This window comes from Ceratotherium simum, chromosome 33, assembly GCF_057802395.1.
Source record: "Ceratotherium simum simum isolate JZ-2026a chromosome 33, ASM5780239v1, whole genome shotgun sequence".
NCBI classification, from domain to species: Eukaryota; Metazoa; Chordata; class Mammalia; order Perissodactyla; family Rhinocerotidae; genus Ceratotherium; species Ceratotherium simum.
In genome coordinates, this window is record NC_141932.1 from 23,183,821 (window position 1) to 23,205,383 (window position 21,563).

Here is a 21,563-nt window from a genome sequence, read left to right on the forward strand (position 1 = left end):
CATCACTGTGAACACTCTCTGCTGTTACCGTCTGGTTGATGTATCTGTCTCCCAAGTGGACTGACTTGGTCACTGCTGTGTCCCCAACATCACCCAGCCCAGGGCCGGACCCAGAGCCTTGCTCTGTGAGCATGCTGAATGAATGGGGATGACTGAAGTCGGGGTCCGCCATCCCTTTCCTCCAAGACCTCCTGATCCCACGTACCTCAAAGGAAACCTCAACCTCGTCTTCCGCCTCGGTGTTCTCCTCTCCCTCCTCCAGGTGGCAGCTCTGGGGATGGGGCATCAGTTAGAGATGGCGAACAGAGGAGACAGCCCAGGCCACTCCCAGCCCTTTCAGTGGACGAGTCTTGTAGTGGGGAGGCTCCCTGCCCTGGACGGGGGCAGGGCCTCACCTTTGCCATGATATCAGCGTACGCCATATACAGGTAATCCTCTTCCAGTTTGCTGAGGGAGTAAGTGGGGAGAGAGTAAGGACCCCAGAGGAGAGGACCCCCATCTTATAACAGCCACCTGTCCCCACGCTCAGGCTGAGTGGTTCACATGGGGTGTCTACCCCATGTGACTGTCCACTGCCGGAGTGGGCATGTGATGAAGGCTGAGCCGATCGGGACCTTCTGTCTGCTTGGCCACCACGGTAGGTCAGAGATGGTCATGTGATCCAGGCTGGTCCCATGGAATTCATTCCGGGAGTTTTGCTGGGGCTATTGGTAGAGGTGCTCCCTTTCCACTGGGATCACTACTACAATGGTGCAATGGAAGCCTGGAGCTTCCGGGGCCATCTTGGCACCTGTTGGCTCACTTGACAAGCATGACCAACCACTTCTCCTTGGGTCTCCTCTATAATATTGATCATAATAATAATAGAAATAATGGCCAACGTGTTAGTCCTTGTTCTGAGTGCTTTATAGATATTAACAAATTAATCCTCCCAGTAATTCGATTAGGTAGATATATTACTAGCCCCATTTTACAGATGAGGCAACTGAGGTGCAAAGATCCTTCTTGGCCAAGGTCACACAGCCTGTATTGAGATTCAAACCTGGATAGTCTAACTCCAGAGTCCTTGCTTTCCCAGAGGATGGAAAACAGGCCCCTCAGCTCCCAGCCTCCCTTGCAGCTAGTGGTGGCCTAATGTCAGAATTCCGGCCAATGAGATATGCGCGCAAGCCCACCAGGGAGAGCTTTCCTTGGAGGAAAAGGTTTGGTCTTGCTTAGAGGAGAGCCTTGCCCCTTCTGTCTGCCTGGCATGTGGTCATGTCTGGAAGTCAGCATCCATCTTGTGACCACAAGACAACAGCTCCGAGTGGCAGGGCAGGAAGCCTGAATGAACCTGGGTCCCTGTCAGCGTCATGGTGTCACTACCCCGCCCTGGACATCCTCCCTCCTGACTTCACGTATGTGAGGAAAATAAATCCCTGTGCCTGCATTTCCTCATGCACAAAAACGCGTTGATAATAGTATCTACCTCATAGTGTGAAGATTGAGTGAGAGAATATACATATCAAGTGCTCAGCGTGGTGCTGACACAATAAGCCTTTGATAAATGTCGCCTGTTATCAGCATCAGCGGCGGCATCCTTATCACTGTTATTTATTCCCAGACTGCCATTAGTCCATAGGAAGCCTTTGTGTTTAGAAAAAGGCGCCCCTTCCTCACTTCCGTCTGTTATGAATTTGTCATAATATACTGATTTCTCCCCTCTAATATACTGATTTTGTCTGAGCAAGACACTTTTTTCTAGAAAAGCCTGAATCGATATCAACTGTGATGTGAACCCTTGTGAAGTGCTCAGCCTGCACAACAGTACATGGGACCCTGCCTGTCCTAGTCAAATGACATTAGAAGAGCAGCCGGGGGCTCCCCCAGGACACAGAGGGTCTCTCTTGAGGAAGAGGAGGTTGCTGGGGTGGGGGTGGGGGAGCGAGTTCCTTCCAGGACCTAGGAAGGGTCTTCACCTCTTTTCAGTCAGGGCAGCACGGCTGAAGTGCAGGACCAGCTGGTGCAGGGGGTCTGGCTTCTTCTCCTCCACTTCCTCCTCTTCCTCCTCCTCCTCCCCAGCTTTCTGGAGGGAGGGGTGGGACTTGGGGGAGGGGCTTCTAGAGTCCCCTCCTGTCTCCCCCCATAGCCCTGCAGGGCTGGAATTTTTTCTCCTCCCACACATCCTGCCCCCTCCCCTGGTTCTGCCCCGGCCAGAGGCTGCCATTCCCACACCCCTCAATGTGGAGGGCCACCCCGGGGGGTGTGCAATGAACAGCTCGGCCCCTGCCCCATCCAGCTCTGCCCCACACTCCCAGGCAGGCCCCAGCTCACTGAAAGGTCATCTATCATGCGGTCCTCAAAACTGTGGTCTTCAGTCAGGATCCACGCCGCCTTGTAGCTCTCCAGGAACATGTTACATGCCCGGTGCCTGCAAGGGGAAGGTGGGGCGACACTGAGACCTTCTCCCCTCCACACCCCCTCTGGCCCGCCACGCATCTGCCTCCCCCAACCATTCCTCAAGACCGCATCGTGTGGGCACTCCATCCTCCCGCCTCCTCAGCCACCCTTTTTCCACAGCCCCTCAAGCTATCCTCCTTCCCGGGGGTCTTACGTGGGCAGGTTGTACAGGGGCGTCATACGGAAACAGGCGACGACTGCCCTCCGGCGCTGCTTGGACAAGAGCTTGTGCCACACGGCCTTCTTGGACTTGTAAGGGTGCTCGATCTGGGGGCGGGACAATCTGTCATGTCCCCCGACCCTGCCCCTCCCCAGGCAAAGCTGCCCATCTGTGCCCAGGTCCAAATTCAGGCCCGACTCACGGGCCGAAGGAACATCCTGGCTCCACTGATAGAGTCGAGGTTCTGACCTGGGCTCTGCTTCCAGACCTGGCGCCGCCCCAGACCCAGGGCTGCTACCCAGGCTCCGCTCCAATCCAAGACCCACCCAAGACCCTGCCCACTGAGTCACGCGTCTTCCCCAGGCCCCACTCCCAGACCCAAAGTTCTGCCCCCTGGCCCCGCCCCCAGGCCCAAGATTAAGCACCAGCGCCTGCCCCCAAAGCCGAGTTTACATTCTAAGCCTTGTTTTAAACTCAAGGCCCGCCCCTTGCCCCGCTCAGAGACCCAAGGTTCACCAACATGCCACGCCCACAGAGTGAAGGCCCACCGCTCCCCCCCCCCCCTCCCCCCCTCAGAGGCCTGAAATTCACCCCCAGGCCCCCCCCACACACCCAAGGCCCGCCCCTGCCCCGCTCAGAGACCCAAGGTTCACCAACATGCCACGCCCACAGAGTGAAGGCCCACCGCTCCCCCGCTCCCCCCTTCAGAGGCCTGAAATTCACCCGCAGGCCCCGCCCACACACCCAAGGCCCGCCCCCTGCCCCGCCCAGAAGCCTGAGGTTCATCCGCCGGCCCCGCCCACAGAGTCGAGGCCCGCCCCTGGCCCCGCCCAGAGACCCGAGCTCCGGCACCCCGCAGGGAGACCTCTCGGGACCCGCCCACCTGCTCCAGATGGTAGAGCACCGCAGACACTTCCTGGACTCTGCGCACGATCTTCTCGGGGTCGTCGGCGTCCTCCTCGCGGCCAGGGAGGCCCCGGTACAGGGCCATCTGCCAGCGCAGGGAAGGGGAGCCTTCGACCTGCGAGGAGAGACGGCCGCCGGAGTGAGGACCCCTCCCCTGACCGCTGCGCCCCTCGGCCGGGCTGCTCCGAGGGCCCCTCCGCGCGGCCGGGCTTCCCCGGCCGCCCGCCCCCTTCCAGTGCTGTGACGGTGCAGTGGGTGAGTACAAGTCAGGCCCTCCGATGCCTGGTACACAGTAAGCGCTCGAACGTTGGCCATTATTGTTGCCATATCCTGACGTGCGCCTGGCGTTGCAGACTGAGGGGGCGTACCTTTCCCTGAAGGTGAAGGTTGTTTTGCAGAAATTCCCGGACCTCCTCGTCTGTGTCTTTCTGGGGAGACATGGCCAGGCCGGGTCACTCCGGAGGGCGCCCAGCGTCCTCCTTGACCCACAGCCCCTTCCCTTCTAGGCCCGTCACCCCAGCAGCTCGTGGGAGGCTTGCGTGGGGAGGGTCTGAGAGCAACTGGAAGGACCAAAGGTCAGGAGGATCAGAGGGGGTCCTGGAGAGCATCGGAGGCCACGGAAGCACTGAGAAGAGACCATAAAATTAGAGGGGCCTCGTGGGGGGCATGAGGTAGGGGGTGACACGAGAATATCCTCAAAGGTCAAATAGGCCTCAGAGGGACTATCGGGGGTCAGAGGAGGGTCAGAGTGGGGCTGGGAGTAAGTGGGAGATGGGCAGGGAGTGTCTGAAGATCAGAGGCAGGAGGGGGGTTATAAGGGAGACACAGGTCAGCAGAGGTTATGGGGGCTCAGGCAGATCAGCCATGTCACTGATGGGGTTTACACGGAGGCCAAAGGAGGGGTCAGCAGGTGGGGGTTCCTTAGGCTCCCAGAGAGGGGAGCCCTTAAGGAGAGGTCTAGGAGGGGTCCCAGGAGAGGGAGACCAAGCAGAAGGGTCAGAGGGGCCCTGGAGGGCTCTTTGGGGTCTTGGCAGGACTCAGCAGGTCCTAGGAAGGACCTGTGGTCCTGAGGGAAGGAGACTTTAGGGTTCCAGGAAAGGGGGTGCTCATGATACCAGGGGAGAAGTCAGTGGTCTTCAGGGCCCCAGGGGAGTTAGTAGGTTGTCAGGGTGCTTAGGAGTGTCCCGGGGGAAGGTTCTAGGCGTCTAAGAGCAGGATCCTGGAAGGGCTCCTTAGGGTCCCTGAAGCTGAAAAGGATCTGGGTGGGGAGGTTGCTGTCCCATAGAAGGGGTAAGTGGGGTCCTGGGAGGCCTCTTTGGGGTCCCAGAGGGCTTAAGAGGGTTCAGGGGTGGGTCAGTTGATCCTCAGGGTCCTTGAGACCTCAGAGGTTTGAGTGTGGCCCTGGGGAAGGGGCCATTAGGATCCTGGGGGGCTACTTAGCATCACAGGGTGCTCACTGGGCCCCTGAGAGTCTTTGGGGGCTCAGCCAGGTGTCAACAGAGTCCAGGGGAAGGGGTCAGCAGGATCCTGAGGGAAAGAGGTGGTGAGCTGGAGAGCTCAGTGGGGCCCCAGAGGTTCAGGGGAGGGCCAGTGGGATCATGAGGGGTTTGGTGGGTCCCAAGGGGTTAGGGGAGTTCCTGGTAGAGGGCTCGGAGGAGTCTCGGGGGCTCGTGGTGTCTCGGGTGGGGTCCTCAGGGTCCCAGCAGGTTTGGCGTGGTCCTGGGGTGGGGGGATGTTCAGTAGGGGGACTGACGGCTCAATGTGGCCCTTGGGTCCCAGGGGTCTTAGTGGCCTTTCTAGTTAGGGGTCCCAGTTAGGGTCCTTCGGTCCCAGGGCCCTGGCAGTATCCTGAGTGGGGTCCTCAGCAACCCAGGGGATGATTGAGGGCATCCTAGGGGGCCCAGTGAGTCCTCAGGGTCCAGGGGGATCCTGGAGTTCAGTAGGGTCCCGGGGCTCGGTGGGGTGCTGAGCGGGATCTGGCAGGGTCCCGGAATGGGGCTGGGCAGGCACCAGGGCGTAGCGGGTCTTGGCCAGCGCGATGAGGTCCTGGTCAGTGGGTGCACACATGTTCAGGCCGATGGGCAGCATCTTCTTGAGCGTGGCCACGATCAGGGACGTCTGCACGGAGTACCGGTCCCCCCGGCGCTTCTTCTTGGTGCGTTCCTGGTCCGAGCCACCCGACTGTGGGGACACGGGGCTCAGCGCCAGCCCGAGACCCAGCCCAGCCCTGTGCCCCAGCCCCAACCTGCAGCCATGGTCCACACTCCCGCCCCCAGCCTGGACACCAGGCACCCCTCCCCGATCTAAGAGCCTGCCTCAGTTTCCACCCCAGACCTTGCTGATCTTTCACTTCACACCCTCCGCCCAGACCCTAGACCCTCCCGGACCCAAGCCCCTATCCCAAAATCCCAACTTCTATCCCAAACCCTTCCAGATACCACCCAAATTCCAAGCCTTTCTCAACCTCTGGCAGTCTTCTCCCAGAATTCCCTAAGAACTCCAGTGCCGCTCCCTCATCCCCCCACCCCGCACAACCCCACATTTCATGTCCCAAGACTGAGTTCCCAAGAATGAGATGAAGGCGCAGAACCATAAAGAGTCTCAAGAGACAAGAGAAGTTGGAAGAAAAAGAGAGACTGAGAAACTGAGACAGACAAGGAGACAGGAAGATAGAAGATGCAAGAGAGATCCAGAAAGATCGGAGGCAGAAACACGGGGCACAGAGTCCCACAGCCGTGTTCTGGAGCCTCGTGTGCAGACCCGCGGCCAGGGCCGGCCCAGTCATGCCAATGGGAAGCCCCGCTGACAAGCTTCGGCCAGAGCCACATCCACGCCGGCTCATGGTATCGAGCGTGACCCCTGTGGGCCGCACATGCAGCGTCTCACTGAGTCCTTGCAGAGCCCTGCGGCCGGGGGCCGCTGGCCGGATGCCATCCGAGGCTCAAAAGGATGACACTTGACCAAGGTCACACAGCTAACTGCCAAGAGTCAGGATTCTAACCCAAGTCTGTGTGACTCCAGAGCCCAAGCCTTAAACCCAACCATGCGCGTGCCTTTCCCCCCCCGTCGTCCCATCCCCCGTGACCTCAGCCCACAATGCTGCGATGATGCTTCATGGAAAGCTGAGAGGTGCTAGGTTTTTTTAAACAATAGTTAAAAAAAAAAAAGTTAAGTTGCCAAATGCTGAGGGTTGGGAAGGGAATGGAAGGTTTGGGGGGGGTGCAGGGAGGAAGAGAAAGAGGGTGGAGGCTGGGAGCCAAGGTGGGGAGCAGGAGCGGGGGTTTGGGGGTGAAGAGGGTATTAGCCAAGAGCCATGCGGAAGGTCGCAGACGTGGGGCTGACCTGTACATCTCCCGCCTGCTTCGTCAGGTTGCAGACAGAGACAAGAAGGGTTACCCCAGTCCCTCAGAGAAGCCCAGGCCCCCTCCAAGCCGGCCCCACCCTAGCTCCTCTGCCCCATCCGACTCGCCTCCCCTAGCTGGGCCTTTCTAGACCTTGACTCCAGGAGGATGGGTTTGTTCTTTAGGACCCTGAAGAGGGCAGTTCTGAGAAGGATACGGGGAGAGGAAAGGGGGGAGATGAGGAAAGAAGTGGGAGATAGGGAGGAGGGAGGAGAAAGATGAGGAACAAGGGAGATGGGGAAGAGGGTGACTGGGAGGAGGGAGATGGGGAGGAGGGGGGAGAAAGATGAAGAACAAGGGAGATGGGGAGGAGGGTGACTGGGAGGAGGGAGATGGGGAGGAGGGGAGAAAGATGAAGAACAAGGGAGATGCGGAGGAGGGTGACTGGGAGGAGGGAGATGGGGAGGAGGGAGGAGAAAGATGAAGAACAAGGGAGATGGGGAGGAGGGTGACTGGGAGGAGGGAGATGGGGAGGAGGGGGAGAAAGATGAAGAACAAGGGAGACGGGAGGAGGGTGACTGGGAGGAGGGAGATGGGGAGGAGGGGGAGAAAGATGAGGAACAAGGGAGATGGGGAGGAGGGAGATGGGAAGGAAGGAGATAGGGAGGAGGAAGACTGGGAGGAGGAAGATGAAGAGGAGGGAGACAGGGAGGAGGGAAGAGAAAGATGAGGAGCAAGAGAGATGGGGAGGAGGGAGACGGGGATGAGGATGACAGGGAGGAGGAAGACTGAGAGGAGGGAAATGAAGAGGAGGGAGACTGGGAGGAGGGAGATGGGGAGGAAAAGGCAGATGGGGAGGGGGGAGGAGACGGGGAAGAGAGAAGAGGGAGATGGGGCGGCTGTGAGGACAGCAGGGAATGTGAGCAGGACGGGACAGGCTGGCCAGGTGAGGAAGGTCGGGTAGGAAGCCCTGGAGGGTATCCCCTCCCCCTACTAAGCCCTCCTCCCGGAGCAGAGCACCCACCTTGGCCATTTTGCTCTTGTTGTCGGCAGTCAGGAATGACATGTTGTTGATCTCGTTCTGGACCACAAAGTTCTGCTCCTCGCGCTTAAAGTTCTGGTGGGGGAGGCAGCATTGGGGATCAGACAGGGAGGGGCAGGGCGTCTTGGGGCAGCAGCGTCGGGGTTATGGAGAGGAGGGGCGGAGTGGGCGGGGACTCACGTGGGACTTGGACCAGTAGATGAAGATCTCGCCCACCATCCTGAACAGCTCCTCCGCGCTGGGATTGGGCTCCGTGAGCCAGTGCGCCCTAGGCAGGCAGGGAAGGGACTGGTGAGCGATGGGGCCGATGGGGGTGGGGAAGCCCAGGAGAGGGGGCCACACACATCTCAGGGGAGGGGATCAGGGGACCAGGAGACTGCAATGGGAGGGATAGAGTTTTCTAGGGGAATCTGGCATTCAGATGATTTAAAATTTTTAAATGACCATTTCCTTTTCAAAAAAAATTTTCTTTCTCTGACCTTTTTATTGAAGTAAAACATAAATATAAAGTGTCAACTTGAGGAATTATCACAAAGTGAACACACTTGCATAACCACCACCCAAGTCAAAAGATAGACCATTTGCAGTCCCCAGAGGTACCCTCGTGTCCCCCCAGCCACTCCCCCTTCCCTCCTCTTGAAAGATGACCCTCATCCTTGATTTCTAGACTATAAATTATTTTTGTCTGTTCTTGAATGTTACATAAATAGATGATATGACATGTACTCTATTTTTTATTCTTTGGACTTCGTTCAGTCAACCTGATGTTTGTGAGATTCATCCATGTTGTCGTGTGTTGCAACAGGCTGTCCCCTTTCACTGCCGTGTAGTATTCTACTGTCTGAATATACCACAGTTTACTTGTTCAGACTCTTTTTTTTTTTTTTTTTAAAGATTTTATTTATTTTTTGCCCCCAAAGCCCCAGTAGATAGTTGTATGTCACAGCTGCACATCCTTCTAGTTGCTGTATGTGGGACTCGGCCTCAGGCTGGACAGAGAAGTGGTGCCTCGATGCGCACCCGGGATCCGAACCTGGGCCGCCAGCATCGCAGCGCGTGCACTTAACCACCAAGCCACAGGGCCGGCCCTTGTTCAGACTCTTTAACCCTGCACTCCCACTCCTAGGAATCGGTCCTATAGCAAGGCCCACTCATGAGCACAAAGATGGATGTGCAAGGATCTATACAGCATGCATACCACTGCTTCCCCTTTCTGCTCTCCTGACAGACATAACTAATCAATCAGAGCACCCTTTCTCACAAAGCCCCGGTGCAACCTTAGAATCTGTTTCAACCAGGATGGAGCTTGGAGTTGAAATTTATTTGCTCTCCCTGGGTTAGGCTGCCCCTTGGAGTTAATAATTCTTTAACAGTGCTTCTGATTTTAGGGAGATGTTAGCTACTGGTTAATACCTGTGCTTGCCCTTTTATCTAAGACCTGTGTTTCTGGGGAAATTAGCCTGGCCAGACTGGACTGTCTTCCTTTCTTCTCTCAGTGATGGAGGAAGCCCTGCCCATTAGGCTTCACTGCACAAATCAGACAGCCCCGTCTACCCAAGCCTGGAGGGGAAAAGTGGGGCTCCTTATGGCCACACCACAAGCCCCCAGGGGCTCAGATTCAGGAGGGGTGGGGAGCAGAAGGGGAGCAAACGCCGGCGGGCTGTGTTTTGTTGGGCCAGAAGCAATTGAGGTGGGGAGTCAGAAGGCTGGATGGGGTCAGGTGAGAACTGCAGGTTTATAGCAAGTCAGAAGGTGAGGGGTCGGGGGGGGTTGGCCTGGGTGTGGGGGATGCGGGGGACATGCTGACCTGTTGTTGTCCACATAGCGGATGAGCAGTGGGTAGAGGGCGTACAGGTCCCGGCAGAGCACGGAGAACTCGTCCCGCACCAGGAGCTCCCCCTCCTGGGCCTCGGCCTTGGCCTCCAGGCGCAGCTGCTCCTCCTCGGCCACCACCTTCCCCGCGCGCTTGCGCAGCCGCCCGATGGTGGGGATGAAGTGCGAGTGCAGGAGCTCGGGCCGGGCCCGGCTCACGATGGGCTGGGCGAACACTGCAGAAGCAAACGGGGGCGCTCGCTGCTGGCCTCCAACTCCGGCAGCTGACCTATGACCTCTGACCCCACCCCTGACCTCTGTTCCCATCCCAGACCCCTGACCTGTACCTTTGATCTAGCAGCTATCATTGACCCCAGCCTGACCCTGGCTTCTAACCCCAGCATCTACCTCTGATCCCACTCCTGACCTTGGGCCTGACCTCTGACACAGCCCCTGACCTCTGACCCCAACAATTTAATCCTAACCTGATCTCTTACCCTAGCCCGTGACCTCTCACCCCTGACCTGGCCCATACCCAGACTCTTACCTCACTGCATGATTTCCCACTATGACCTATGACCCCTGGCTTCTTACCCCAGCCTCTGACCTCTGACCTCAGCCCCTATCTCTAGCTTGACCACGATCCAAAACCTGATTCCTGACACGGAACTTCTGAACCAGGAATCTCAACTCTTTAAAGACTCATTTAGTGACCTAGAACCATAGCTGACCATATCAGGACCCTGACACTTGACCTGGTCCTCTGACGCTTTATATAAGGAACTCAGGCTTCTGACCCAGCTCCTAACCCCTGGCCTAATCCTCTCCAGGCTCCAGAAATTCAGAATCCAGTCTGGAGGGCTCCCAGGACCCATCCATCCACCTCAGACCCTATGACCCTGAGATTCTGACCCCTTGCAGTGACCCCTGACCTTCTGACCCTGAGAAAACCTAGACTCTGACTCCTCTCAACTCCCAGAAGACCATGGACCCTGGGATCTCCCTCTCAGACCATCAGATCGAGGGACCCAAGGCCCAGGACACTGGCCCCAGCCCTCAAGAGCCAGGCGCCCCAGACCCACCAGCAAGCCGCTTCATCCACGTGGCCTCGTCGATGCCCAGGTTGTTGACGATGATCCGCAGAATGTTCCCCAGCAGGGAGTTGAGGTGGTCAGAGGTGACGGCTGTGCAGGGCGGGGGGGCCCCGGCGGGCAGGGCGGGCGGGGGCGCCTCGGGCCCACGCTCCCACCAGCGGGGCAGGTAGCTGCACAGCATGGGCAGTGTGATCTCGATGACGTGCGGCATCTCTGTGTAGCGGGCGCCCGACTCGGCCAGTCCCCCGATGTCTGCCATGAGCCGCTCCAGCACCGGGATGTCAGGACACATCTCCTCCACGCTGTTGGGGAGCCCCAGGACTGGGGTGCAGGGGGGTCAGGGCAGGCCAGCCCATCGCCCCAGACCTCAGCGTCCACACCACAAACCAGGGCCCCCACAAACTCTGGGACTTCCCAATCTGGAGCGCCCCCAACCTGGGGAATCCTCTGCCCCTCAGAGCCCAGACTGGGCCACACTGCCCCCAAAGTGGGCTCTCCCCTGGGCCTCTGTGGGGTGGGACGCCACCCTGACAACTGCCCCAGCCCCACACAACTTACTGGCCCGCTCCCGGGGGGACTTGGTGGTGTACACGGAGCAGGCGTTGTACTCGTTCAGCTGAGGCTCCAGGAACGCCACCGGCATCGCTGCTGCCAGGCGGGCCAGGCACTCCCCCAGGGCTGGCCGCAGCCTGGAAGAGGGGCTTCTTAGCTCCCACGCCCCCTCTGCCTGGTCCTGGGTCCCAGCCCTTCCTCCACAGAAGTGCCTGTCCCCAGAGCCCTTCGGAGCAGCGCTGGGCACCGGTGGGCATTGATGTGGCATTTTTCTGGGGTTTCCTGACTGCCCCCTTGCTCCACCAGTGATGCTGGCTCAGGAGAGCCCATGTGGGCACTGCCAGGGGCCCTCCCCAGTGCCCCCAGCGTGCCGTGGCTCCTGTGGACCACGCAACCTGGCACCCTGGCCTGCAAGTGCCTGCCCACCTGGCCCCAGCTTGTGGCCTCCACTTCCTTCGCTGGCCTTCCCCCTGAGCGCCCTCACGTGGCCGCTTTGGGGAACTGCAGCTGCCACAGTGCGCATGTCTGTGGCTGTAGCCTGACCGTCTCCCCCGCTTTTCACTCCCCTATCTTCTCCTGCGCTCTCCCCTCCCTGAGCCCTTACAGTACCCACCCCAGCCCCCAACCAGGGCTCGCCAGCCTTACTTTTCCACGTAAGGGTTCCTGGTGGTTCCCAGAGAGTAGATACTGCACAGCGTTCGGTAGCAAGAGACCTGGACGTCATCCACTGAGGGAGGGAGGGAGGCGAGGGTCGGGGATGCGCCTGCCACACGCGTCGTCCCCCACCCCTCACTCGTCTCCAATAGAGGGTAGGAGCAGGGGCTGTAGGGCCAGCCTGCCGTTTACTAGTTTTGTGACTTGAGCAAGGACCATCTCTCTCTTGACCTCAGTTTCCCTATCTGTAAAATGGGGATAATTATAGTGTCTTCCTCATGGGGTGGTTGTGAGGATTAAATGAGTTACTACTTGGAAAGCAGTTGGAACAGGGCATACAGCAGGCACTGCATAAAGGCTAGTTGTTGTTCTTTCCTTGGAGAGGACTCGTGGATCTCTTTGATGAGAGTGATGGACGCTCTCTCCAGAAGAAAGCAAGCAAAAATCCAATCCTGACTACGATTCTAGGTGATCCACAAACCCTCTAGAAGGCCAGGTGAAGAACCTCATCAATTTCACTAATGTCATGAGGGCAGACAGTGGGCAGAGGGGCTGTTCTAGATTGAAAAGAGACAACAGAGACCTAACAACCAAACGCAGTGGAGAAACTTCACTGGATTCTGAATTGTTTTGAAAAACTCAAAGACATTTGGAGGGTAACAGGGAAATTTAAGTATAGTCAGGCTAGGTGTGATACTGATGTTGTGGTTCCATACGAGAAGGTTCTTATCCCAGTGGATGCAGGCTGACTGTTCAGGGATGGATGTCACTGCGTGTGCAACTCACATTCAAAAGTTCAGCAAAAAAGTTTGTAGATACTTTCCCCATAAAGTGAAAGGAAAGCAAATGGGGCACAGCGCTAACAATTCTTTTTTTTTTTACTTTTCTGTATGTTTTTAAATTTTCGAAATAAAATGTTGGAGTGGGGGAGAACTACTTTTCTTGCTTTTATCAGTAGGTTCTAATTTCAAATAAACAGAGAGCTGAGACATGGCTTCACTCTCCCTTGGTCCCCACAGCCCATCAGCCCTACAGCCTATCCTGGACGCCTCCCCCAGGCATTCCCTGGGCCCCTCACAACCTGGGCATCTCCCCCAAACGTGTTACTTCTTCTAGTCTGTCTCCTGCAGGCCCCAGTGTCCCCAGGTCCCCAGGCCAGGGTCTTGGGCCTCACTCTGGACGCCTCCCGTCCACAGCTCATCTCCTCGGCCTCCTCAGCGTCTCTCCCACCAGCCCCTCCTGTCCTTCCCTCGGCCCAACCTTGGTCCAGGCCACATCTTCTAAGGCTCTTTTGAGCACCTGTGCACAAGATGTCATGCCACCCCACCCGGTGTTCCATCTTGCCTGTGTCTCACTAACAACAGTATGTTACACCCTGTGTGTGCTGTGCCACACACCCCGGGCTGGGTCACACACTCTGGGTGCCATTTGGTAAGATAAACACTGCAGACGCTGCCAACTGACTCCCAATAACTGCTCGTCCTCCTAGTCACAGACCTCCAATATTTAGCTCAACCCATGACCTCCTAGAATAAAGACTACTCTCCCAGGATCCCTTGCAGCCACAGGTGGCCATGTGCCAAGTTCTGGCCACTAGGATGGATGTAGGCAGAAGTGATGCCGACCACTTCTAGATTGTTCCTTTAACAGAACTGAAGTGCCCTCCTCTTTGCTTTTTCCCCTCTCCTACTGGCCAGAATGAGGATGCAGCGGTGTGCTATCTTATGGGTATGGATACGGATCCATCATATGGATAAAGGCAACCGTTCAGAGATGGCAGAGCAACAAGGTGGAGGGAACCAGGGCTGCTGACATCATGATCCACTTACAAGTAGATTGTTACATGAGAAAGAAATACATTGTATCTTGTTTAAGCTACAGTCATTACAGGCTTTTGGTAGAGCTGCTGAACCTGTAATTAACTCATTCCGTTACCTGCCAATTTCCTGATAGCACGCTTTGCTTACAGCTATAAATACACACTCAAACACCCGGGGATTCCATCAGGCGCACGACCCCTGCCCTCGGGGTCAGGAGCCCTTACGGATGACATCGTCTCCGAACTGGTGCTGGGCGATGTGCTGGAAGAGCGTGGTGAGGACGGGCAGCAGGGCCACGGTGGTGTAGGTGAGGTTCTGGCCCACGCCCTTCACCTGCGTGCGTGCCTGCGACACCTTGCCCAGGCGCAGGTTCTCCACCATCTTCTCGATGTCCTCCGAGGCGCTCTCGAAGAAGGAGCGGAGGCCAGCCTTCACGATCTCAGGGCCTGACTTCATCACTGTCCTGGGAGGGAAGCGGGGGCACCCCGGTTCTAGAATCTGAGATTCTAGGTTTCGGAGAGTCTAGGAGAATGGGGCTGGGGGTGGGCACCGTGACCCACGGCCCTACCTGGCATCCAGGGAGCGGGCCAGGATGTGAAGACAGTTGACCACAGCTGGAGCATCTGTCCCTGGGAGAGGAAGACGGGCCAGGGTGAAGGAAGGGCTACGAGCACAGCACCTCCCTCCACATCCGCCCCACCCAATCTCTCCCCACCCCAACCCACCCCACCCCTACCTGGACTCCCATAGACCCCATCCCTCCCCCATCCCAGCCCTGACTCCTCTGCCTGTGCCCCCCCATCCCACCCTGACCCCTCTGCCTGCTCCCCGCATCCCGGCCCTGACCCCTCTGCCTGCGCCCCACATCCCGGCCCTGACCCCTCTGCCTGCGCCCGCCATCCCGGCCCTGACCCCTCTGCCTGCGCCCCGCATCCCGGCCCTGACCCCTCTGCCTGCGCCCCCCATCCCGGCCCTGACCCCTCTGCCTGCGCCCCCCATCCCGGCCCTGACCCTCTGCCTGCGCCCCGCATCCCGGCCCTGACCCCTCTGCCTGCGCCCCGCATCCCGGCCCTGACCCCTCTGCCTGCGCCCCCCCATCCCGGCCCTGACCCCTCTGCCTGCGCCCCCCATCCCGGCCCTGACCCCTCTGCCTGCGCCCCCCCATCCCGGCCCTGTCCCCTCTGCCTGTGCCCCCCATCCCGGCCCTGACCCCTCAGGCTGTCACTGCCTGGTGATGAGTCTGTCTCCCCCACTGGCCTGGGAGCTCCATGAGGGCAGGGCCCAGGGCGGTCCCAGTCACTGCCCTGCCCCCAGGACTACCCAGTCCATGCCCAGGACCAGAGGAAGAACACAGTGAAGGTTCTCAAGTTGAGGCATGAGCCTGGGCCATATTTCCCCAGGGTGGGGTTGGTGATGAGAGGAGGAGAGGGAGGATGGGGGAGAAAGGCTCGGGGAGCAGAGCCACTTACCAAAGAGAGAGACCCGGTGACGGACAAGGGCGGCGAGCTTGCAGAAGAGGCTGAAGAAAGAGAGAGGGACAGGAGGACAGGGGAAACGGAGTGAGGACACCAAGGAGACAAGGACAGCGGTGACACTTAGAGGCAGGGACAGGGAAGACAGGGAGAGAGGGACAGAAGACAGGGCCAGGGGGAGGTCGGATGATGGAGAAGAAAATGGAGACAGGAGGGGTGGGGAGGGGCAGAGATGAGCAAGCTTGAAAGTCACAGGCAGGAAGTGGGATGCTGGCGGGTGGGGAGGCTGACCCGCCTTTCTGAAGGAGGACCAGTTGGTCCTCGGTTGCCTAGGAAACTCCTCAGTCCCAGGCACACCACGATGGTCAGTCACCCTAGCCCTTGAATCACTTCTGCAGGGAGAGTGCTCAGGGCCCAGCACCTGGACAGAGCCCCTGAGGTTCAAGGTTGGGAGGAACAGGTCCAGGATTGCAATACTATGAGGTCAGGGGGCTGGGTCAGAGGTCACAGGGCGGCCCACCTGGTGATCATTTCCTTCTCCTTGTTGGAGGCGTGGCCGCCACTGCCCAGCACTTTGGCCGGCGTGGACAGGAAATAGAGGCAGTGGTTGGTGAAGTACTGGTTGATCAAAGGGAGCAGGATCTGGGGGGGCGGGGAGGGAGAGATGAAGGGGACTAGGTAAAGGGTGGGGAGAGCCCCCCCGTCCTTAGCCCCTCCAGCTTCTGAGCCCACCTCTCACCTTGGCAAAGAATTTTATCTCCTGTTCGTGCGGGGACTTTTCCACTCGTCCACTGCTGACCACAGCCTCTGATGGGGGAGGGCAAAGAGGGGTCATGGTGGGTTCAAGGCTGGGGAACTCAGGGTGTTCTGATGGGGCAGAGTTAGGAAATGATGCAGGATAGATTCTTGGTATGAAGTTACCTCAGTTGGCTTTGAGATAAACCTCTCTCCCCTACCTTCCATCTGATCCTCTAACTCCTTGATCAAACCCTTCCTGAGGCTGAAAATGGGGACAAGGACAAACCGAGATGGGCTAAGCCTTGGAACATCCTCCTCCTGACCTATCACAAGCCTTTTTCTTCCTGAACTTGCACTGAGTAAATCTGAAATAAATTAATGAATGAATGGGCCAAATGAAACACGAAGTCAATATAGATAATTTTAAAATGGAAATCAATTTCAAACATAATAATAATGTGATAGTAATAATTAATACTATTAAAATAATAATACTGGCCCCAATTACTAAACACTTGCTATGTCTGTGGCACTGTGAGAAATGTCGTCCATGGGGCCGGCCCTGTGGCTTAGCGGTTAAGGGCGTGCGCTCTGATGCAGGCGGCCCGGGTTCGGATCCCGGGCGCGCACAGACGCACTGCTTCTCTGGCCATGCTGAGGCCGCGTCCCACATACAGCAACTAGAAGAATGTGCAACTATGACTTACAACTATCGACTGGGGCTTTAGGGGAAAAATAAAAAAAAAAAAGAAATGTCGTCCTTGCACAATCTCCCCCCAACTTGGAGGTCTCTATAGTTGGTCCCCCATTTTACAGATGAGGAAACTGAGGTTCAGAGAAGGGGGGAATTGCCAGGAGGTGTGCAGCACAGAGGTTCAGCACGTGGGATCTGAGGGGAGATGTATGAGGGTGAATCCTGCTCCACCACTCGCCTGAAGGGAATTTGGGGGTTCCTGGGGGGCTCTTGAGGGGGATGCTGGGGCTCTCTGGGGGAAGCTGGAAGGGACTATAGGGCCCCAGCCAGGACTCTTAGTGGTACATAAGAGGCATCTGTGGGGCATCTCCAGCAGCTTCAGCCTTCAAACTAGATCCAGAATCTGCCCGTTTCCCACCCTCTTCTCCTCCTGCCCCCAGTCTGTTCCCACAGGCAGCCAGTGGGAGCCTGTGAACACGGAGTCAGACAGGGCCCTCTCCTGCTCAGAACCCGCCCAGGGCGCCATCTCACTCAGAGCAAAACCCACAGTCCTCACCATAGCCTGCAAGCCCTACACGATCTGCCCCGTCACCTAACCCCATTTCCTCTCATTCTCCCTCAGTCACTCTGCTGCAGCCACACGGCCTCCTAATGCTCATACCCGCGACCTCTCACAGCCTTTGCACTGTCTGTTCTTCTGCCTGGAATACTCCCCAGATGTCCATACGGCTCCCACCCAGCTCCTTCAAAGTCTTCCAGAATATTCTATTTAAATTTTCACCTGCTCCACTGCCCCACACTCCCAATCCTCCTCAGCTGGCCCTAGTGTATTCTTCCCATAACACTAACCACCTTCTAACACGCGAAGTGATTGCGTTATTTCTGACATTAATTGTCTGAATCCACCACAGGACTGTAAGTTGCAGTCCTGTCTTTGTCTCGTTCACTGCTGTGTTCTCAACACCTAGGACAGTGTCTGGCACACTAATTAGAAGAGGGGAGGAAGGAGAAATGCATGACCGGGTCCCTGGGTGCAACCGCAGGGAGGGCGGGCACCGGGGAGGGACTTCTCCATACCCAGGTGGGCGATAAACTCTTGGGAAATGTCCATCCAGCGCAGCAACTGCTGCAGGAAGCCGAAGGCGAAGCGTTTCTCAATGGAAGACGTGTCCAGCTCCATGTCCTTAAGGCCTCTGCGTGGACAGGCAGAGGGAGGGCTCAGCCCAGACGCACGCCTGCCCTGTTTCCCACTCCTCTCCAGTTCCAACTCCGCTCCCCAGGCCCTGACTCTACAGGCTTCTGCCTCACCCCAGGCCCCCTCGACTTCCCTGCTCCTCCCTGGTCCCAACCCACTTAGCCTCCTCCCCTCTCTCCAAGCCCCACTCCTCTTAGCCTCCAGCCCTCTCTGGCCCCGCCCCTGCTCCCAGGCCCCACCCCTCTTAGCTCCTCCTCTCTCTGGCCCCCTCCCTGCTCTCCAGGCCCCACCCCTCTTAGACTCTTCCCCTCTTTCCCCCCACCCCCCCCCTCCAGGCCCCACCCCTCTTAGCTCCTCCCCCTCTGGCCCCGCCCCTGCTCCCAGGCGCCCCCCCTTAGCTCCTCCCCTCTCTGGCCCCCTCGCTGCTCTCCAGGCTCCACCCCTCTTAGACTCTTCCCCTCTTTGGCCCCACCCCCGCTCTCCAGGCCCCACCCCTCTTTGCCTCCTCCCCTCTCTGGCCCCACCCCTGCTCTCCAGGCACCACTTCTCTTAGCCTCTTCCCTCTATGGCCCCGCCCCTGCTCTGCAGGCCCCACCCCACCCCTCTTTGCCTCCTCTCCTCTCTGGCCCAGCCCCTGCTCTGCAGGGCCCACCCTCTTAGCTCTTCCCCTCTCTGGCCCCACCCCTGCTCTCCAGGCACCACTCCTCTTAGTCTCTTCCCTCTATGGCCCCACCCCTGCTTTGCAGGCCCCACCCCTCTTAGCTCCTCCCCTCTCTGGCCCCGCCCCCTCCAGGCCCCACCCCTCTTTGCCTCCTCCCCCCTCTGGCCCCTCCCATGCCCTCCAGGCACCACTTCTCTTAGCTCCTCCCCTCTATGGCCCCGCCCCTGCTCTCCAGGCCCCACCCTCTTAGCCTCCCCTCTGGCCCCGCCCCTGAGCTCCAGGCCCCACCCTCTTAGCCTCCTCCCTCTCTGGCCCCACCCCTGTTCTCCAGGGCCCACCCTCTTAGCCTCTTCCCCTCTCTGGCCCCGCCCCTGATCTGCAGGCCCCACCCCTCTTTGCCTCTTCCCCTCTCTGGCCCCTCCCATGCTCTCCAGGCCCCACCTTCAGCTCCTCCCCGTCTGCCCCTCCCCCCCAGGCCCCACCCCTCAGCCTCTTCCTCTCTGGCCCCGCCTCTGCTACTCCAGCTGGGCTTCTCTCTTCTCCCAGCTTTTGTCCTGCAGGTTCCACCCACATTGCCCGCTGCTCCCAGGTCCTGCTCCCAGCCCACTTGCCTGGTGACTGCATAGCCATTCATCTGCAGGAACTTCAGCAGCTCCTGGGCCTTCTCTCGATCTCGTGCCTTCTCCTTGGCCGTGAGTGTGTCGTAGGGCACCAGCAGGGGGTGGGTCCCACCACCTGGAGCGGCAAAGACCAGATATCAGGAGGCTTGGGGGGACCCAGGCCACTCTCACTGAAGTGGTTCCTGCAGTTGAGGCGTGCATAATTATAGTAATAAAGACAGAGAGAAGCGTAACTTATCTCTATGCCCTATGACGCCAGAGCCTAAGACGAGGGGACTGCGGGGAAGGGGGGTCTATGCAGGGTCGGATGGGTGCCTCACCCTTAGCCTCCAGCTCCTGCTTCTTCTTCCGCCCCCACGTGTTGTGGTAATTTTCTGCCAGTTGTTCTGCCATGGCCTGGGCATGGATGCAGAGTCAAGGCCCAGATTCAGAGGACCCTCTCCACCCCAATAGACATCTCCATGCCCCCAAATAAAGGATCAGGGGTCTCACCTGCAGCTCCCGGGACAGGGTAACTCCGCTGAGGTCGGGGGGCTGCGGGTTGTAGCCTTCTCGCGGATCGTAGGTCTGGGAGGACAAGACGGAGATGGGGGCTTGATGGGCTAGCAGGAAGCCCAGGCCCCACCCAATCTGCCCCCAACCTGGCCCTAGACCCCTGCTCTGTTGCTCCCCCATTAAGGCCCTGTCTCTAAGCCACCCTCTCCTCTCCTCTGCCGTTTGCAGTTCTTCAGATCATGCCCTCTCCTTTCCCAGATCTCTCAGCCTTCCTGCCCTGCCCCCTTCCCCTGACCCTGCCTCCCTCCCTTGGCCCTTCTTCCCTCTCGACCCACCCCCTGCCTGGCCCCGCCCCTTACTCTAGCCGCTCACCACCCCCTCATGACCCCGCCCTCTGCCGCGGCCCCGCCTCCACCTGGGCACTTTGGGATATCTTCCGCGTTTTCTTCTTCTCCGTCTTCTCCTCCTCGCCCTCCCTGGCCTTCTCTATCGTCCATTCCCAGGCGATCATGGCCTTCAAGGACTCCTTGATGGGCCAGCGGTAAATCTCTTTATCCTGGGGTGGACAGGAGGGAGCAGAATTGGCGGAATGGGGTGAGAGGGAGGTGGAGGTAGGAGCCCCTGGCTCAGCCTCACTGGCCTGCAGTGTCCCAAGAAGGGGAAAGCCCCGACCACGTGGCTAGGAAGTGGTCCAGCTCGGATTCGAACCCAGGCCTCCTACCTGCTCTGTAACAGAGCCTCCCAAACAAACTCTCATTATCCCATCTTACACATGAGAATTTACGTTGTACAGTCAAGGAAGCAAACCCAGTCTCTCTGACTCTAAGAGAAGGACACTAGGAGTCTGGGATCTAGAGGAGGCAGCCAAGTTTGAGGGACGGAGAGCCTCAACCTGCAGATCGAGCTAGATCCAAGCCCGTGAAGCAGACTCACTCCTCCCTGAACCCCCAAATTTTGAGGTTTCATTCTGGACCCCCAACATTGGGCCCCAAGGCATGGTCACCTTCTCTGAGAAGGTCTTGTAGGGCCTCAGCATGGGATGGGTCTTCAGTTCCTCATCTATGTTCTCCCCATAGGACCAGTTGTTCTGGATCTGGAGGTGGAGAGGGTTCGGGTGGAGGCAGTGCCACTATGGAGCTGGGGGTGGGGGCAGGATGAGGGGTAGACAGCAGCCTGGGGGACACAGAGCGGGAACCCTGGAAGGGGCTGAGGGATCCAGAGGAGGCTGTGGGTCCCAGAAAGAGTTAGGGGTCTTGGGGAAATCTGGGGGCCTCAAGGAAGACCTGGGTCTGGGGAAAGCTGGGGTCTTGAAGGAGGCTGGCAGGGGTGGGGGTTCCTGAGGAGGGAGGACCCTGAGGCCAACCTTGTCGAAGGCCCACTTCTCATGTGTGTACTCTGCGAACTTATTGATGAAGGAGTCCAGCTTCTCTGGGATGATCACGCTATTAGGGGGACAGGGTCAGCAGATGCTGGGGCGGGCCACTCCTCCCACCTCTGAGACCACCTCCTTCTCCCAGGCCCCAGGCCCCACCCCTCTCCTGCCCCAGGCCTCACTTGAGGGTCTCCACAGGCCGAGGATCAAAGTTGCCTTCAGCGTCCACCGTGGCTTTTTTCTCGGCCTTGGATGAGTACGAGGCGTCCACATAGTCGGGGGGCAGGGCCCCTGCGATGGCGCACAGACAAGGCATAGCCATGCGGTACAGCTCTTGGTCATATTTCTGAGGATGCCGGGGGGGGGGGAGGTCACTGCAGGCCTGGCTGAGCCTTCAAATCCTGGAGCTCCAGGACCTCACACTCACCCCTCCAATCATCAACCCTCTTCCTTGAGCCCGCAAACACAAAGTATGGTCCCTCTGCCTAAAACTCAA

At 58.4% G+C, this 21,563-nt stretch overlaps 1 protein-coding gene across 1 annotated transcript in view; it reads right to left on the reverse strand.

Annotated features, from left to right (window-relative positions):
* Positions 1 to 21,563, reverse strand: part of RYR1 (ryanodine receptor 1) — a 111,062-nt gene that overhangs the window by 39,676 nt on the left and 49,823 nt on the right. Inside the window, exons 51-77 of the mRNA XM_087421947.1 lie at positions 21,250 to 21,413; positions 21,059 to 21,137; positions 20,699 to 20,788; positions 20,111 to 20,251; positions 19,693 to 19,767; positions 19,521 to 19,596; positions 19,192 to 19,315; positions 17,802 to 17,917; positions 16,032 to 16,099; positions 15,813 to 15,934; positions 15,290 to 15,339; positions 14,389 to 14,449; positions 14,045 to 14,283; positions 11,992 to 12,073; positions 11,353 to 11,483; positions 10,783 to 11,115; positions 9,696 to 9,936; positions 8,069 to 8,156; positions 7,871 to 7,963; positions 5,516 to 5,686; positions 3,874 to 3,933; positions 3,483 to 3,620; positions 2,594 to 2,706; positions 2,314 to 2,410; positions 1,959 to 2,065; positions 396 to 447; positions 206 to 271 (exon numbers count right to left, since the gene is read on the reverse strand). Of these exons, the coding sequence (XP_087278073.1) occupies positions 206 to 271; positions 396 to 447; positions 1,959 to 2,065; positions 2,314 to 2,410; positions 2,594 to 2,706; positions 3,483 to 3,620; positions 3,874 to 3,933; positions 5,516 to 5,686; positions 7,871 to 7,963; positions 8,069 to 8,156; positions 9,696 to 9,936; positions 10,783 to 11,115; positions 11,353 to 11,483; positions 11,992 to 12,073; positions 14,045 to 14,283; positions 14,389 to 14,449; positions 15,290 to 15,339; positions 15,813 to 15,934; positions 16,032 to 16,099; positions 17,802 to 17,917; positions 19,192 to 19,315; positions 19,521 to 19,596; positions 19,693 to 19,767; positions 20,111 to 20,251; positions 20,699 to 20,788; positions 21,059 to 21,137; positions 21,250 to 21,413 (3,177 nt within the window). The remainder of the gene's footprint in view (positions 1 to 205; positions 272 to 395; positions 448 to 1,958; positions 2,066 to 2,313; positions 2,411 to 2,593; positions 2,707 to 3,482; positions 3,621 to 3,873; positions 3,934 to 5,515; positions 5,687 to 7,870; positions 7,964 to 8,068; positions 8,157 to 9,695; positions 9,937 to 10,782; positions 11,116 to 11,352; positions 11,484 to 11,991; positions 12,074 to 14,044; positions 14,284 to 14,388; positions 14,450 to 15,289; positions 15,340 to 15,812; positions 15,935 to 16,031; positions 16,100 to 17,801; positions 17,918 to 19,191; positions 19,316 to 19,520; positions 19,597 to 19,692; positions 19,768 to 20,110; positions 20,252 to 20,698; positions 20,789 to 21,058; positions 21,138 to 21,249; positions 21,414 to 21,563) is intronic.